The sequence below is a fragment of the Bubalus kerabau genome, chromosome 17 (assembly GCF_029407905.1).
Source record: "Bubalus kerabau isolate K-KA32 ecotype Philippines breed swamp buffalo chromosome 17, PCC_UOA_SB_1v2, whole genome shotgun sequence".
NCBI classification, from domain to species: Eukaryota; Metazoa; Chordata; class Mammalia; order Artiodactyla; family Bovidae; genus Bubalus; species Bubalus kerabau.
The window spans coordinates 69,729,314-69,747,344 of record NC_073640.1 but is presented as its reverse complement, the minus strand read 5'-3'; the positions used below and the strand labels follow the sequence as shown (position 1 = coordinate 69,747,344).

The window sequence follows — 18,031 nt, the reverse complement described above, 5'->3', positions numbered from 1 at the left end:
AAAGTATAATATTGATGAAAGGAAAGACAATAAAAATATATAGAGTACAGAAACAGACCCACACCTGTACTGTCTATTTTCAATAAAATTGCCAATGTGTTTTAAGACTAAAACAATGTTTTCAACAAAATACTCTCAGATAATAATCCATATGAAAAATAAAGTAACAGAAACCATCAACATCTCATCATTTAGTAATTAATCTGAAGTTCATAGCCTTGAATGTCTGAAACACAAACTATACATCTTATAGGAGATATGGATGAGGAGCACTCTTTGAACATGGGTTAAACAAAGACTTTTTTTACCAGACATAAAAACCAAATAAAATAATAAATTGAGACTTCAGATCAGATCAGATCTGTCGCTCAGTCGTGTCCGACTCTTTGCGATCCCATGAATCGCAGCACGCCAGGCCTCCCTGTCCATCACCAACTCCCTGAGTTCACTGAGACTCACGTCCATCGAGTCAGTGATGCCATCCAGCCATCTCATCCTCTGTCGTCCCCTTCTCCTCCTGCCCCCAATCCCTCCCAGCATCAGAGTCTTTTCCAATGAGTCAGCTCTTCGCATGAGGTGGCCAAAGTACTGGAGTTTCAGCTTTAGCATCATTCCTTCCAAAGAAATCCCAGGGCTGATCTCCTTCAGAGTGGACTGGTTGGATCTCCTTGCAGTCCAAGGGACTCTCAAGAGTCTTCTCCAACACCGCAGTTCAAAAGCATCAATTCTTTGGCACTCAGCCTTCTTCACAGACCAACTCTCACATCCATACATCACCACAGGAAAAAACCATAGCCTTGACTAGACAGACCTTTGTTGGCAAAGTAATGTCTCTGCTTTTGAATAAGTTATCTATGTTGGTCATAACTTTCCTTCCAAGGAGTAAGCGTCCTTTAATTTCATGGCTGCAGTCACCCTCTGCAGTGATTTTGGAGCCCAGAAAAATAAAGTCTGACACTGTTGCCACTGTTTCCCCATCTATTTCCCATGAAGTGATGGGACCGGATGCCATGATCTTAGTTTTCTGAATGTTGAGCTTTAAGCCCACTTTTTCACTCTCCACTTTCACTTTCATCAAGAGGCTTTTTAGTTCCTCTTCACCTGCCATAAGGGTGGTGTCATCTGCATATCTGAGGTTATTGATATTTCTCCCGGCAATCTTGATTCCAGCTTGTGTTTCTTCCAGTCCAGTGTTTCTCATGATGTACTCTGCATAGAAGTTAAATAAGCAGGGTGACAATATACAGCCTTGATGTACTCCTTTTCCTATTTGGAGCCAGTCTGTTGTTCCATGTCCAGTTCTAACTGTTGCTTCCTGACCTGCATACAGATTTCTCAAGAGGCAGGTCAGGTGGTCTGGTATTCCCATCTCTTTCAAAATTTTCCACAGTATATTGTGATCCACACAGTCAAAGGCTTTGGCATAGTCAATAAAGCAGAAATAGATGTTTTTCTGGAACTCTCTTGCTTTTTCCATGATCCAGCGGATGTTGGCAATTTGATCTCTGGTTCCTCTGCCTTTTCTAAAACCAGCTTGAACATCAGGAAGTTCACGGTTCACATATTGCTGAAGCATGGCTTGGAAAATTTTTAGCATTACTTTACGAGCATGTGAGATGAGTGCAATTGTGTGGTAGTTTGAGCATTCTTTGGCATTGCCTTTCTTTGGGATTGGAATGAAAACTGACCTTTTCCAGTCCTGTGGCCGCTGCTGAGTTTTCCAAATTTCCTGGCATATTGAGTGTAGCACTTTCACAACATCATCTTTCAGGATTGAAATAGCTCAACTGGAATTCCATCACCTCCACTAGCTTTGTTCGTAGTGATGCGTTCTAAGGCCCACTTGACTTCACATTCCAGAATGTCTGGCTCTAGGTCAGTGATCACACCATCGTGATTATCTTGGTCGTGAAGATCTTTTTTGTACAGTTCTTCTGTGTATTCTTGCCACCTCTTCTTGATATCTTCTGATGAACTATGGAATGAGGTTCGTGGCATTGTACAGGAGATAGGGATCAAGACCATCCCCATGGAAAAGAAATGAAAAAAAGCAAAATGGCTGTCTGGGGAGGCCTTACAAATAGCTGTGAAAAGAAGAGAAATGAAAAGCAAAGGAGAAAAGGAAAGATATAAGCATCTGAATGCAGACTTCCAAAGAATAGCACTAAGAGATAAGAAAGCCTTCCTCAGCGATCAATGCAAAGAAATAGAGGAAAACAACAGAATGGGAAAGACTAGAGATCTCTTCAAGAAAATTAGAGATACCAAGGGAACATTTCATGCAAAGATGGGCTCGATAAAGGACAGAAATGGTATGGACCTAACAGAAGCAGAAGATAACAAGAAGAGGTGGCAAGAATACACAGAAGAACTGTACAAAAAAGATCTTCACGACCCAGATAGAGCAATATTGCATAGGAACCTGGAATGTCAGGTCCATTAATCAAGGCAAATTGGGAATGGTCAAACAAGTGATGGCAAGAATGAATGTCGACATTCTAGGAATCAGCAAACTAAAATGGACTGGAATGGGTGAATTTAACTCAAATGACCATTATATCTACTACTGCGGGCAGGAATCCCTCAGAAGAAATGGAGTAGCCATCATGGTCAACAAAAGAGTCCGAAATGCAGTACTTGGATGCAATCTCAAAAACGACAGAATAATCTCTGTTCGTTTCCAAGGCAAACCATTCAATATCACAGTAATCCAAGTCTATGCCCCAATCAGTAATGCTGAAGAAGCTGAAGTTGAACGGTCTATGAAGACCTACAAGACCTTTTAGAACTAACACCCAAAAAAGATGTCCTTTTCATTATAGGGGACTGGAATGCAAAAGTAGGAAGTCAAGAAAGACCTGGAGTAACAGGCAAATTTGGTCTTGGAATATGGAATGAAGCAGGGCAAAGACTAATAGAGTTTTGCCAAGAAAATGCACTGGTCATAGCAAACACACTCTTCCAACAACACAAGAGAAGACTCTACACATGGACATCACCAGATGGTGAACACCGAAATCAGATTGATTATATTCTTTGCAGCCAAAGATGGAGAAGCTCTATACAGTCAGCAAAAACAAGACCAGGAACTGACTGTGGCTCAGACCATGAACTCCTTATTGCCAAATTCAGACTTAAATTGAAGAAAGTAGGGAAAACCACTAGACCATTCAGGTATGACCTAAATCAAATCCCTTATGATTATATAGTGGAAGTGAGAAATAGATGTAAGGGCCTAGATCTGATAGATAGAGTGCCTGATGAACTATGGAATGAGTCCAGTGGTTAAGACTCCCCAGTTCCAATGCAGGGGGTAAGAGTTCGACGTCTGGTTTGGGAACTAAGATCCCAAATGCTGCACAATGCAACAACAACCAAAAGTAATAAGCATGTGAAACATGATCAATATCATTAATCACTAAGAAAAGTGCAAATTATACACAAGACACCAAAGCATACTTCAGTGCAATAGAACTCACATTACTGGTGGAATGCAAAATGTTAAAACCCACTTTAAAAAACTCGTAATTTCTATAAAATGACAGATGCACTTATCATGTGATACAGCCATGTAATCTGTAGGTATATTGCCAAGAGGAATAAAAAAAGCTGCGTCCACAGAAATGCTTGTACTTTAGTGTTCACAGCAACAGCAGCTTATTTGATTAGAGCCAATAGCTGGGGGGAAAAAATATTCTGCAAATGCACATGCATAAATGACCTGGTAATAGTACTAGTTTGCTAGGCCTGTCATCATAAAATACCACAAACTGGCCTAAACAATACATATCCTCTCATAGTTCTGGAGGCCAGAAGTCCAAGATCAAGATGCTGTTAGTTGCCTCTGCGGCCTCCTTGGTTTGCAGATAGCAGCTGTCTTGTATCCTTCCTCCAGAGTCCTCTGCAGGGGATGGGCTCAGCTGCAGTGCAGGAGGCCAGTGGGGCAGGCAGGAACTCCTTTGATTGTTTTCCTTTATTTCTGCATTTTTTCACTTCTCTGATTAATCTTATTCTTTGGCTAAGGTTTTTGCACAGATAAAATGCAGGTAGAAGACATGGGGCCAGTGGAGGAAGGACCATAGGACCCTGTTCTGTTTCACAATCCTTGAGTGTAGACCATTGTATTGTGTTCAGGGCTCATTTTCCCAGGGAGTTTCTCCCTCTGGAGAGTTTATCTATGGTCTCACATGTGGTCCATCTTTTTTTTTTTTTTTTAATGGATGGGATGAGACTGCTTTTTATTTTTATTTTTTGGCTGTGCTAGGTCTTTGTTGCTGCGTGGGCTTTTCTCCGGTTGCGGCAAACAGGGGCTACACTCTAGTTGTGGTGTGTGGGCTTCTCCCTGCGGTGGCCTCTCCTATCGCAGAGTATGGGCTATAGAACAAGCGGGCTTTAGTCGTCACAGCACGTGGGCTTACTAGTTGCCGTTCCCAGGCTTTAGACACAAGCTCAATAGTTGCGGTGCTTAGCATGTGGGATCTTCCTGGACCAGAGGTCAAGCCTGCATCTACTGCATTGGTAGGGAGGTTCTTCACCACTGAACCATGAGGGAAGCCCTCCAGTGGTCCATCTTGATCTTTGGCTTGTCCCAGTTGGGAGTCCCCTGAGGGCTGCTGAATCTGGGATGAGACATCTTCAAACGAGGCCAGGTGAGAAGGCAAGGTGGTCTCAGGTTTTGTGTTGTCCCCTGAAGGGAATACAATATATAAAAAGGCTTCTATGTGATGGCAACATAGAAGAAAAATCTTATTGGGGAAAGGGATTTTGAGTGCAGCGAATACCAGAAAACCTCCATTAGAAAGTTCCATCTCATTTATCACCAGAGAATACACATTGCAGACAGAATGAGTGCTGTGGGGAACTCTTTAGATATAACCACATTAAACAGAATCCACAGTGGTAAAGACTATATGAAAGGGTCTGTGCTACTGTATGCCACAAGGAAATATATTAAATATCTTGAAATGACATAAAATGAAAATATATATATATGGAATCGCTTTGCTGTATACCTGAAACATTGTAAATCAATTATAATTTTTTAAGAAATAAAAGACATTATGAGTTCAGAAGTTATGGTAAATTAGGTACAATGATAAACTCCTAGATTGCTGAGAGAAATATCGACAATCTCAGATATGCAGATGATACCAGTTTAATGGCAGAAAGTGGGAAAATGGCAGAAAGAACAACCAAGAAACCTCTAGAGGAGGGTGAAAGAGGAGAGTGAAAAAGCTGGCTTAAAACTCAACATTCAAAAAACTATGATCATGGAATCTGGTCCCATCACTTGATGGCAAATAGAAGGGGAAAAAGTGGAAGCAGTGGCAAGTTTTATTTTCTTAGACTCCAAAATCACTGAGGATGGTGACTGTAGCCATGAAATTAAAAAACAATTTCTCCTTGGAAGAAAAACTGTGACAAACCTAGGCATCATATTAAAAAGCAGAGACATCAGTTTGCCAACAAAGGTGTGTATTGTCAGAGCTGTTTTTCAAGTAGTCATATATGGATGTGAGAGTTGGACCATAAAGAAGGCTGAGCACCAAAGAATTCATGCTTCCGAATTGTGGTGCTGGAGAAAACTCTTGAGAATCCCTTGGACAGCAAGGAGATCAAACCAGCCAATCATAAAGGAAATCAATCCTCAATATTCATTGGAAGGACTGATGCTGAAGCTGAAATGCCAATACTTTGGCCAACTGATGGGAAGAGCTAACTCATTGGGAAAGACTCATACTGGGAAAGATTGAAGGCAAAAGGAGAAGGGGGCGAGAGGATGAGATGGTTGGATAGCATCACTGACTCATTGGACATAAATTTGAACAAACTCCAGGTGATAGTGGAGGATAGAGCCTGACATACTGCAGTCTATGGAGTTGCAAAGAGTCCGACACGACTTAGCAACTGAACAAAAACCACAACCAATTCTTAACATTGGAAAAGCTCCTATGAGTTATGTTGGAATGGGCCTTATGAGTACAGTGAACATGGAATGTTGTTTTGGTAGAGCTATCTACAAGGGCTTCTCTTGTGGCTCAGCTGGTAAAGAATCTGCCTGCAATGCAGGAGACCTCGGTTCAATTCCTGAGTGGAGAAGATCTGCTGGAGAAGGGATAGGCTACCCACTCCAGTATTCTGGCCTGGAGAATTCCATGGACTATACAGTCCATGGGGTCTCAAAGAGTTGGGCATGACTGAGTGACTTTCACTTTTCACTTTCCCACTCATTAGACATCGAGTTCACACCAGAGGATGGCCTTCTGAGTTCAAGTGAATGTTAAGATTCTTAACGGATTAGTGTGTTTAAAGTTCACATATTTGTGCAACTAATCTACAGAATTAGTCTCAACTTGCATAAATGGAACTCTGTGTGCATTAAACAGCCTCTAAGACATCAGTGTAGTTGTATTTGAAAAGTAACAAGAAAGCTGATAGCTAAGAGTGGATGCAGACTGTCATGCTATGTTGTAACCATTGGGGTGTGTGGGGCTGGGACCTTGCTGTGTTCCAGAGTCTGAAATAACAGGAATGGAATGTGTGTGTGCTCTGCTGCTGCTAAGTCGCTTCAGTCGTGTCCAACTCTGTGAGACCCCATAGAAGGCAGCCCACCAGGCTCCCCCGTCCCTGGGATTCTCCAGCTGTGTTCAAATCTGTGCTATCCCATGGATTATAGCCCACAATGCTCTTCTGTCCAAAGGATTCTCCAGGCAAGAATACTGAAGTGGGTTGCCATTTTCTCCTCCAAGGCATCTTCCTAACCCAGTGATCAAACTTGTGCCTCCTCTATCTCCTGCATTGGCAGGTGGATTCTTTACCACTGCGCCACCGGAAAGTGACAGAAATCACAGAGCCCTAACGAGAACATGCTAGTAGTGAAGAACCTGCCTGTCAGTGCAGGAGACATAAAAGACATGGGTCTGATCCCTGGGTCAGCAGGATCCCCTGGAGAAGAGCATGGAAATCCATTCCAGTATTATTGCCTGGAGAATCCCATGGATGGAGGAGTCTGGTGGGCTACAGTTCATAGGGTCACAAAGAGTTGGACATGACTGAGGTGACTTAGCATGCAACCTTTCTCAGCTTTTCCAAGTGCATGCGTATGTGCTAAGTTGCTTCAGTCGTGTCCAACTCTTTGCGACCCTATGGACTGGAGGCCACCAGGCTCCTCTAGACTACCAGGCTCCTCTGTCCATGGGATTCTCCAGGTGAGATTAATTTTCCCGACCCAGTGATCCCAACCCAGATCTCTTCTGTCTTTCTTGCATTGGCAGACTGGTTCTTTACCACTTGTGCCACCTGGGAGTTCAGTTCAGTCACTCAGTCATGTCAGACTCCTTGTGACCTCATGTACTGCAGCATGCCAGGCCTCCCTGTCCATCACCAACTCCCAGAGCTTGCTCAAATTCATGTTCATCAAATCGGTGATACCATCCAACCATCTCATTGTCTGTCCCATTCTCCTCCTGCCTTCAATCTTTCCCAGCATCAGGGTCTTTCCCAATGAGTCTGTTCTTCCCATCAGGTGGCCTAAGTATTGTAGCTTCAGCTTCAGCATCAGTTCTTCCAATGAATATTCAGGGCTGATTTCCTTAAGGATGGACTGGTTGGATCTCCTTGTTGTCCAAGGGACTCTCAAGAGTCTTCTCCAACACCACAGTTCAAAAGCATCAGTTGTTCAGCACTCAACTTTCTTTATGTTCCAACTCTCACATCCATACATGACTACTGGAAAAACCGTAGCCTTGACTAGATGGATCTTTGTTGGCAAAGTAATGTCTCTGCTTTTTAATATGCTGTGTAGATTGGTTGTTACTTTTCTTCCAAGGAGCAAGCGTCTTAATTTTATGGCTGCAGTCAATATCTGCAGTGATTTCGGAGCCCGAGAAAATAAAGTCCATCACTGTTTCCACCGTTTCTCCATCTATTTGCCATGAAGTGATGGGACCAGATGCCATGATCTTTGTTTTTTGAATGTTGAGTTTTAAGCCAGCTTTTTCACTCTCCTATTTCAGCTTCATATAGAGGCTGTTTAGTTCCTCTTTGCTTTCTGCCATAAGGGTGGTGTCACTTGCATATCTGAGGTTATTGATATTTCTTCTGGCAATCTTGATTTCAGTTTGTGCTTCATCCAGCCTAGCATTTCTCATGATGGACTCTGCATATAAGCTAAATAAACAGGGTGATAATATACAGCCTTGATGTTCTCCTTTCCACATTTTGAACTGGTCTGTTGGTCCATGTCTGGTTCTAACTGTTGCTTCTTGACCTGTATACAGATTTCTCAGGAGGCAGGTAAAGTGCTCTGGTATTCCCATGTTTTAAGAATTTTCCATAGTCTGTTGTAATCCACACAAAGGCTTTAGCGAAGTCAATGAATCAGAAGTAGATGTTTTTCCGTAATTCTCTTGCTTTTTCTATGATCCAACTGATGTTGGCAATTTGACTCTGGTTCCTCTGCTTTTTCTAAATCCAGCTTGAACATCTGGAAGTTTACAGTTCATGTACTGTTGAAGCCTAGCATGGAGAATTTTGAGCATTAATTTGCTAGCATGTGAAATGAGTGCAGTTGGGGTAGTTTGAACATTTTTTGGTACTGCCCTTCTTTGTGATTGGAATGAAAACTGACATTTTCCAGTCCTGTGGCCACTGTTGAGTTTTCTATATTTGCTGGCACAATGAGTACAGCACTTTAACAGTATCCTCTTAGGATTATAAATAGTTCAGCTGGAATTCCATCACTTCCACCAGCTTTGTTCTAGTGATGCTTCCTAAGGCCCACTTGACTTCACCCTCCAAGATGTCTGGCTCTAGGTGAGAGATCACACCATTATGGTTATCTAGGTCATTAAGATCTCTTTTGTATAGTTCCTCTGTGTATTCGTGCCACCTCTTCTTAACATCTTAAGAGCCTGGGAACTCCGTTTCCCAGCGCACCAGAGGGACTCTAGGCAACTCTGGGCGTTGATAGGCGTTGTGGCAGCGGAAACTACATTACCCAGAAGTCTCTACAGTGCTAGGCGGTGTAGGCTGAGCCAAAAAAAGCTTAAGAGAGCCTGCATACGTGCGTACGCATTGCCTGGGGGCGGGGCTTCCGGCGTTTGCCTTGTAGTCTTTGAGCTGCTGTCCTGCTGCTCACTTGTTCAGGGGTTTTCAGTCGCATGGTGGGCACCGAAGAGACGGAGCGGAAAGCGAGAGGAGATGCGTTGACCCCTCTGCTCAGTGGCGGCTGTGAGGCCCCCTGAGCCCGTAGTTGACGACAGTGCCCTCGGTCCGTCCTCGCTCTTCCCATGACCGGCGACCGAAGCCGCGGCGATGACGCCGGCTCAGGTGGGTTCTCCGTCTCCCGGCCTCCACCCGGCCTGACTCCAGGCTCCGAGTCCCAGATCCGGACGGAGTGGCCCTGTCAGCCATAGAGTCCAGAACTGAGGGCAGCCTTGTGAGGGTCGCCCTTCAGCCAGTGGACAGGGGTGAGGGAGAGAGTTCCCTCGGGGGGCGACGGTGCACGGCTTGCAGATGCTCACGAGTCCGGAGCATTGAGAAAACTTGGGGTCACTTTTTTCGGGGACAGAGGGAAACGAGCTGTCTGACCTGAAACGACATCCTAAGCGGATGGGAATCGTGGAAGGTTGCGAAGGGAGTGAGGAAGACAGGACCTGTGATATTGTGATTTAGAAGCAATATAGATGTGTTCATTCGGATGATCATAATGTATTTCCCTTGTGTATTTGGTCTTGATCCACAGTTGTAGACTCACAACTGCAAGGACACTTGGAATTTCCTAAGTGTTGAGAGTGATTGTGTCTTGTAATGTGAGTGAGCTGACTTGTGGAAGCACCTCAGGATGGGAGCTGATTACCAGGAGAACCAATTTTAGGTTTTGAGGGCTGCCTGTTTCACTCCCACCTCACGCCCCTTCAAGGAGAGGAGAGGGTCTGGACGTTGAATCTGGCTCCCGTAGCTAATTATTATTATTATTTTAAAAATAGTTTTTTATATTTTTGGCAGTTTTGGGTCTTCCTTGCTGCCCACTGGGCTTTCTGTAGTTGTGGCGGGGGCGGGGGTGGGGGTGGGAACTACTGTTCCGTGCACAGGCTTCTCAGCTGCAGTAGCTTCTCATATTGGGAGCACGGGCTCTAGGGCTGTTCAGTACTTGCCACACGTGGGCTCAGTAGTTGTGGCTCCCAGGCTCTAGAGTGCAGGCTCAGTACTTGTACCACACGGCCTTAGTTCCTCCGAGGCCTGTGGGATCTTCCCAGATCAGGGATGGAACCCGCGTTTCCCTGCATTGGCAGGCAGATTTATTACCATTGTCCCACCAGGGAAGCCCCCAAAGACAATTATTGAATCAGTCATGCCTGTATAATGAAGCCATTAAAAAGCCCCAAAAGGCCCTGGCTTCTGGGTTGGGAAGATAGGGAGGCGCTGTTGAGGTGAAGTTCCAGAGAATGTGGAAGCTCCTTCCACCTGGCTGTTCTTGAGCTGTGCGCTTTTATAATCAACCAGTAATCTAGTAAGTAAAGTGTTCTTTTCATTTCTGGGACCTGTACTAGCAGTTTATTCAAACCCAAGGCAGGGGTCTTGGGAATGTGTGATTTATACCCTGTGGGTCAGAAGCTCAAGTGAGGGCCTGGGCTTAGGACTGAAATCTAAAGTGCTAGGAGCAGTTTTGTGGGGCAAAACCCTTAACCTGTGGAATATTAACTGTTTCCGGGTACATAGTGTCAGAATGAAGTTTAATTTTTGAGCGCTCTGCTGCTGCCTGAGGATTGCTTGGTTTTGTGTGGGATGCCCTCCCCCCACCCCATTGGCACTGGATCCAGGAACCGGATGAGATATGGAGGCAGGGAGGCTGGTGAGGAGGACGTGGTCAAAGAATTCAGGAGAATTGTGACAGGAATTTGGATCGAATTGGCAGAATTTCTTGCTGCAACACAATGGCTGTGAGTAGAGAATAGAAGACCACTCCAAATTTTTTTCCCCTGAACATTTAAGGAATGGTGATGAGGACTTTGTGCAGTGAATGGGATTCAGGGAGGAGAAGATCATGAGTTGTATTTGGACATGGTTATTCTGAGACATTTTGAGATGGTGATGTTAGAAGATGGAGACATCTTGTGGGTAGAGGAGTATAAAGGTCTGGAGGATTGGGAAGGTCGCTGGTCTGGTCCTTTCTGAGGGGTGTACTGTGTGGACTGGACCACGTTGTAGCCAGGGTGTACTGTGTGAACTGAAGGAAAAGAGTCTTAGGTTGTTGTTTCACATGGTCTCCATGGTGAGATGTGCAAGGCCTGAGACTGGAGGTGAAGGCACGGATGGGTATAGGAGGGAGCAGCCCTGCTATAGGATGGATTCTGGCCTGTGTGTAGAAGGATCCATCCAGGTGGACTCAGGAGCTGACCTGGGAAGGAGGTTGAATGGTGAGTTGGTGTAGATTCTCCCCACTGCAGGCTTCGCAGGCCCTCAAAACCACTCCCTGTAGAACACGGCAGAGGTCACCTGGGCTACTGGAGCAGCCGGTCCCAGACCAGGGCACTGCCTCATCTCCTCAAGCCCTCAGAGCAAGAGGGGTGGTGCGCTGTCCAGCCCAGGGCTCCCTGAAGCTCCCTCCAGGCTACTGTGTTACAGGCAGGCTCAAAAGGACTAGTAGCTGATTCGCTTGTTCAGCGCCTTCCTGCACCTCATTAACTTGAGTACATGACACAGTTACTGACTTAAACACTAATGAACCGATATCCCTCTAAATACACACATGTAGGTAGGCCATTAGAAATGAACATATTGAATTAGTTAAATTTATCCAGACACTTAATCGTTGGTTTGCATGATAATGTACATTTAAGTATTTGCTTACAATGTGAAATTTTACTTCTCACATATTCTTAAAATCTTAAGAAGTAGGAGAAACACACACCCAAATTTCAAAACTACCAATTCATTTCCACTGAAAGTGCACACAAAACCCTTGATTTGTGGATGGTACCACTGACACATAGTGTGTACTTCTTATGTTTGATATCAGCCTCAGCCCTCTGAATTGAAACCATCCTTATTCCCATTTTACAGATGGAGACACTGAGGCCCTTGTGCCTTCTAAAATACTGACTTGGTGTGTGAGAGTTCGATAAGGAGGTGGTTCATACCATGGAGGGGTTCCCAGGTGGCTCAGTGTAAAAGAATCCACCTGCCAATGCAGGAGACACAAGAGACGTGGGTTCAATACCAGGGGTGGGAAAATCCCCTGGAGGTGGGCACGACAACCCATTCCAGTATTCCTGCCTGGAGAATTCCATGGGCAGAGGAGCCTGGCAGGCTGCAGTCCATGGGGTCACAAAGAGTAGGACACAACTACTGAGTGACTGAGTGCTCATACATGTCAGACCATAGACTCCAAATGGTAGGGGAGATATAAACGCATTTGGTGGTTAGTTTGGCCCTGGAGTTGATGGATGAAGAGTAGACCAATACAAAATGGAAGGAAATACAGCACATGCAGCTGCTTATGGGGTGAACTATCTTACTTTTTATTACAGGGCCTTGTGGTCTTTGAGGACATGGCCATATACTTCTCCCAGGAGGAGTGGGGACTTCTTGATGAGGCTCAGAGACTCGTGTACTGTCGAGTGATGGTGCAGAACATTGCACTTCTGTCCTCCGTAGGTAAGGCCCCCCTGCCCACCGCGGCATCCTGGGCTGGGCTTTGCTCTTCGTCACTTTCTAGGGGTGCCTCTGACCTTCCCACAATTGGTTCTCATTCTGTAGGTTGTTTTTTCGTTTCATTTATGGTTTCCTCTGTTGTGCAAAAGTTTGTAAATTTGACTAGGTCCCATTTCTTGATTTTTGTTTTTATTTCTGTCGCATTGGGAGACTGACCTAAGAAAACATTGGTCTGATTTATGTCAGAGAATGTTTTGCCTATGTTCTCTTCTAGGAGTTTTATGGTGTCATGGCTTATATTTAAGTCTATAACCCATTTTAAATTAGTTTCGTGTCTGGTGAGAGGGAGTGTTCTACTTCATTGATCTACTACTGGATTGTTTAGACCTCCTTTGTCTTTGTATTGATCATTTTAGAGTGTGGGATTTCCTACAGTGGGCCCCATCCCTCTCCCAGTCTTTCCTCTTTGAGTGGTCTCTTCAGGCCCAGGTGGTTGCTTACCCTGAGCAATAGGAGGGCCCTGGGTGCCTGACAGGGTGGACGTTATTTCCGTAAGATCAGGAGAGGCTCAAGAGCGCATAGCCCTGGTACGTGGGGGTGAGGAAATGGTGAGACATCAGAGCTGGGGTCCTGTCACACCGGGCATGTGTCCTATATCCAGCAGTGTGTGGTGCCAGAGTCCACACTTCACTTCCTCCTTTTCTTCCCCATTGATTTTTTTTTTTTCCTTTGTGTACACATTTAGTTTTATTGTAACAAAGCAACTTGTACACTTTTAACGTTTAAAACTGAGCATCATCTTTCCTTTCCAGTGAAACAAAAAGAAAAATTTAAAAATAAACAGGAACAAAATTACAATAGAGAATGTCAATTGCAAATAAGATCCTACAGGTTCTGCTGATTCACCCATCGAGTGGCAGGGCTCAAGTCATCATTAGGAGAGAATTTTATTTTAAAAGTGTCATCTTAAACTGCAAGGATGTCCGTTAAACATCACAATTAAACATGGCAAAGGAGAAGCCATGTTGTCAAAATGCCCACTTAACCCACCCAAACATCTCAAACCCACCCTTTGCTGACCTTCTATAACCCCATTTTTTTAAGTTTTTTTTTTTCTTTTTTTAAACAAGAGAAAGTAGACAGATACATGTTGGTAAATGCTAACTGTCCATATTCACATAGAGACACAGTGTAATCTCTGAGCCCAATATACAGAGAAAGGAGGAAAAAAGCTAGAATTCTATGCACTACTACACAGGGGCCTAGCACCCTCCAGCTTCCAGCAGAGCTAAGGTAGCAGAAGGTTTTTCTTTTTTTCCCACAGAGCATGGTGGTATTGATTCCATAGTTTTTGTTGAGACAGGAAGGGATAAAAATGAATTTGGAACAGAAAGGGGTAGAGATTCTTGTCCCACTGAATTCTGTTCAAGGTATTTCCCCCCCAAATAAGTTGTGAACCATGGTATAAAGGAGAAAAGAGACCTCAAAAACAGGGCGACTGAGCACAAGAGGAGGAAAAAAAAAAAGACTGCAACTTGCTCCCAGGGACTGGAGAAAATTAAAAAAGGTTGGAATCCATCAGTGTTCCATTAGTCATCTTCTCCTTCATCTTCCTCTCCTTCCTCCCCCTCATCATCATCTTCATCCTCATCCCCTTCTTCATCAATGTCTTTCAATCCTTCTTCCTCTTCGTCGTCGTCATCATCCTCTTCTCCTTCCCCTTCCTCATCATCCATGTCAGGAACCAAGTAGTACTGTAATGGATTTGGCCAAATATCATCTTTGATGACCTCTCCTAACTCATCTGCACCTGCATCAGAATGATCAGTAAACCAGGTGAAGAAGCTTTCTGGTTCCTCATGCTGTCTCTTCCTGCTGGCTTTATTCTGTGTTTGACTTGATCGTTTCGTCAAATCCTTTCCAGATTTCCATTTGATTTCAGTGGACTTTGAAGATGGATCACCACTCTCATTCAGATGAAATTCTTTGGAGAGAATTTTATTTTCAAAGTAAGGGTTTTCATCAAAATAAAAATCTATTCTGTAACCTGATTTATTGTCTTCAAATTCTGTCACTTCAACTCTTGTCAAATAATGCAGCGCCTCTTCATCCTCCTCCCCAAGCAGTGCAGACACTTGTGGATGGTTAACAAATGTTGTTACCCCAAAATTTGGGATTTTGGCGATCAATTCTGACCTCTTCTGAAAAAATGGTTGGCGGAGTTTGTTATATTTCTGTTCTACTTTCAAAATCTCCTCACTGGCTTGTTCATTAAGTCTGTCTATTTCATTTTGTACTTCATCAATATGTTCAATTGCTTCTTGCTGTTCTTTTTCTTCCTTCGGCAAGTTTGAAGAAGCAGATGCCTTGTCTGGCCTGGAGGCAGGAGTCGACCTGGCCTTCTTCAGGTTCTTTGCTTAGGGTGGAAGAGAAGACTGGTGTTTGGGGGCCATGCTGGGGGAAAAAAGCCAAGAATCCTCCCAGGGGAAGAGAGGAACTGCGAGCTCAGAGAACTGAGGCCCATTGATTTTTTGACTCTTCACTCCTGGCCCTGGCTCTCATCCATTCCTCTCCACTGCTCCTTTTGCAGTGTTCTCAACATAACCTCCATTTAAAGTGGTGGAACATGTGCATGCATCCTTAAATACTCCTTGTAGTCCAACTGCCATGTTGCATTTAGACATTTGGGGTCTGGACAGAGCCTTCTACACATTGCTCACCAGTTACCAGTAGCCAGGCCTTGTTGAAGTGAGCTGTAGACCTTCCTCCCCTCCCTGCACCATACCCCTTCCTCCTGTCCTGGCCTGTCAGTTGTCTGGGCTCTGCCTCAGATGAGCCTCCCAGGCTCCACTCTGCACCCCAGGCCTTCCTCACATGGGCTCTAGTCCCAGGCCTCTGAAATCCCACAGACTTATTGCTGGGCTGGTATGAGACACACTGATGGGACCACCTTTATTGGCATCTCTCCTTCCAGGTTGTCGGCATGCCACCCAGGATGAGGAGGCCCTTTCAGAGCAGCATGATGTGGCTGTAAGGTCACAGGTCAAGACTCCAAAGCCAGGCCCATGCATCCAGAAGCCTCACCCCTGTAAGACATGCAGCCCACTCTTGAAAGACACCTTGTGCCTGGCTGGGCACGGTGGGACACTGCCTGAGCAGGAGGTGTCCGCATGTGGGGAGAGTCCTTCCCAGCATCCAAAGGAGCCACGTCAAAGGAGACTCCCTGGATGGGGTGAGGGGAAGACTTTCTGTGTGAAGAATGACAGTGTTCACGTGACAGATCAGACCTGGCCATGTTGGGTGAGAGGGCAGGAGTTCCTAGCCCAATCCAGCATTCTCCAGCACCAGACCCCTCACACAGAAGGGAAACTGCACAGCAACATGGAGGGCAGGGCAGCCTCTGAAAGTGGACAGGATGATGACAGGTGCAGTGAATGTGGGAAGACCTTTAGCCAAGAACACACAATTGTTGAGCACCAGAAAAACCTTTGCTGTGAACGTGGGAAGACCTTCATCAGAAAGTTCCACCTGGTTCAGCAGCAGAAAACTGACACTGAGACAAGACTCTCTGAGCAGCTTGGATGTGGAAGGTTCTCTGCACAAAAGTCTGGCTTCACTGCACACCATAGAGTTCACACTAGGTTAGTGCCTTATGAGTGCAGCCAGTGTGGGAAGTGCGTTAAGGACAGCTTCACACTCACTGTTCATCAGAGAGTTCACACAGGAGAAAAGTCATACAAATGCAGCAAATGTGGGAAATTCTTTAGGTATAGCTTCACACTCAAAAGACATCAGGGAGTTCACATTGGAGAAAAAACATATGAGTGCAGCGTGTGCAAGAAATTTTTTGTAGACAGCTCCAGGCTCATTATTCATCAGAGAGTTCACACTCGGGGAAGGCATTTTGAATGCAGCAAATGTGGGAAATTCTTTAGGTACCACGTCACACTTGAGAGGCATCAGAAAGCGCACATTGGAGAAAGGCCTTATGAGTGCAGCATATGTGGGAAACTCTTTAGGCATAACTCAAATCACATCAGGCATCGGAGAAATCACACTGGAGAAAGACCTTATGAATGCAGTGTATGTGGTAGACTCTTCAGTCAAAACTCCCACCTCATTCGGCACCAAAACGTCCACACCAGAGAAAAAACTTATGAATGTAGCAAATGTGGGAAATTCTTTATGGACAGCTCCACCCTCATTATTCATCAAAGAGTCCACACTGGAGAAAAGCCTTATGAGTGCAGAGAATGTGGGAAAGTCTTTAGGTACAACTCCAGCCTCATTAAACATCGGAGAGTTCACACTGGGGAAAGGCCTTATGAATGTGTCAGCTGTGGGAGAGGCTTTAGCCAAAACTCCCACCTCCTTCGACACCAAGAAGTTCACACTAAAGAGTACTGCAAACAGGGGAAGACTTCAAAGCAAAGTCTGATCTGATTTAGCACTGGGATGGACTGCTATCTAGGTGTTTAAAATTTTTTTTAATTGTTGTGAAGTACTTGTAACATAGAATTTACAGTCAACCATATTTAAGTAAGTTCAGTAGTAGTAATACATTTACATTGTGCACAAATATTCAAAAGTCTTTTCATCTTATAAAAGTAAACCCATCAGACAGCAATTCTTCATCCCCCCTCTTACTGACTGACAACGACTATTCTGCTCTCCATGTATGAATTATTCTCACTGGGTAACTTAAACAAGAGTCATCAAGTTATTCTTCTTTTGTGGCTGGCTTATTTAACTGAACATAATGTTCTTAGGGTTCCTCCATGTTCTAGCACGTGTCAGAATTTCATTCCTTTTTTGAGTAATGCTCCATCTTCTGTACATCCTACTTTTTCTGTTTCCTTTCATCGTAGGGCACGTGAGTTGCTTTCCCTATTTGGCTATTGTACATAATGTTGTTATAAATATAATGGCATAAATATTTATTTGGGCCCTGCTTTCAGTCCTTTTAAGGTATATTCCCAGACAGAGTTTTTGGATCATATAGTAATTCAATATTTACATTTTTTGAGGAACTGAAGGACTGTTTTCCATGGTAGTTGGACTGTTTTACATTGATACAGCTCGAGGTTTCCAATTTCTCTACACCCTCAGCAATGTTTTTATTTTCTTCTTGTTTTATTTTTTATTACACTAAGGGACATGAGGTGATATTTCATTGTGATTTTGATTTGCATTTAATGATGTTGAATAGTTTTTCATCTGCTTGTTGGCTGTTTGTATTAGTCCTTTGAGAAAATGTCTCTTCCAATTCATTGCTGATTTTTTAATGTGGTTATTATGGTCATTGTTATTGTTATTTAGATGTTAGAGTTCTTATATATTCTGTGTATTAATTTGTTATTAAATAGTTTGCAAA

General features: G+C 44.2%; 2 protein-coding genes across 3 annotated transcripts; one reads left to right on the top strand and one right to left on the bottom strand.

Moving 5' to 3' along the window:
- The first annotated feature begins 9,070 nt into the window (after positions 1-9,070).
- On the top strand, positions 9,071-18,031 carry LOC129631023 (zinc finger protein 548-like). Of its 2 annotated transcripts, XM_055551735.1 has the most exons (3): positions 9,071-9,330; positions 12,534-12,660; positions 15,632-18,031. In XM_055551735.1, exons 1-3 carry the CDS (start codon positions 9,316-9,318, stop codon positions 17,098-17,100), a joined length of 1,611 nt encoding a protein of 536 aa, XP_055407710.1. In that variant the 5' UTR covers positions 9,071-9,315; the 3' UTR covers positions 17,101-18,031. The 2 variants fall into 2 exon arrangements, with proteins under 2 accessions (XP_055407710.1, XP_055407711.1); XM_055551736.1 differs by lacking the exon at positions 12,534-12,660.
- LOC129631031 (protein SET-like) lies at positions 13,398-15,110 on the bottom strand. Its single transcript, XM_055551747.1, is given in 1 exon segment — positions 13,398-15,110. A coding segment is annotated over 1 exon segment (864 nt). The 3' UTR covers positions 13,398-14,246.

What these genes read in the sequence shown, in the direction of transcription:
- LOC129631023 (XM_055551735.1), top strand. An exon ending in TGCACTTCTGTCCTCCGTAG is followed by an intron (nt 12,661 to 15,631) that starts GTAAGGCCCCCC and finishes CTCTCCTTCCAG; the next exon opens with GTTGTCGGCATGCCACCCAG.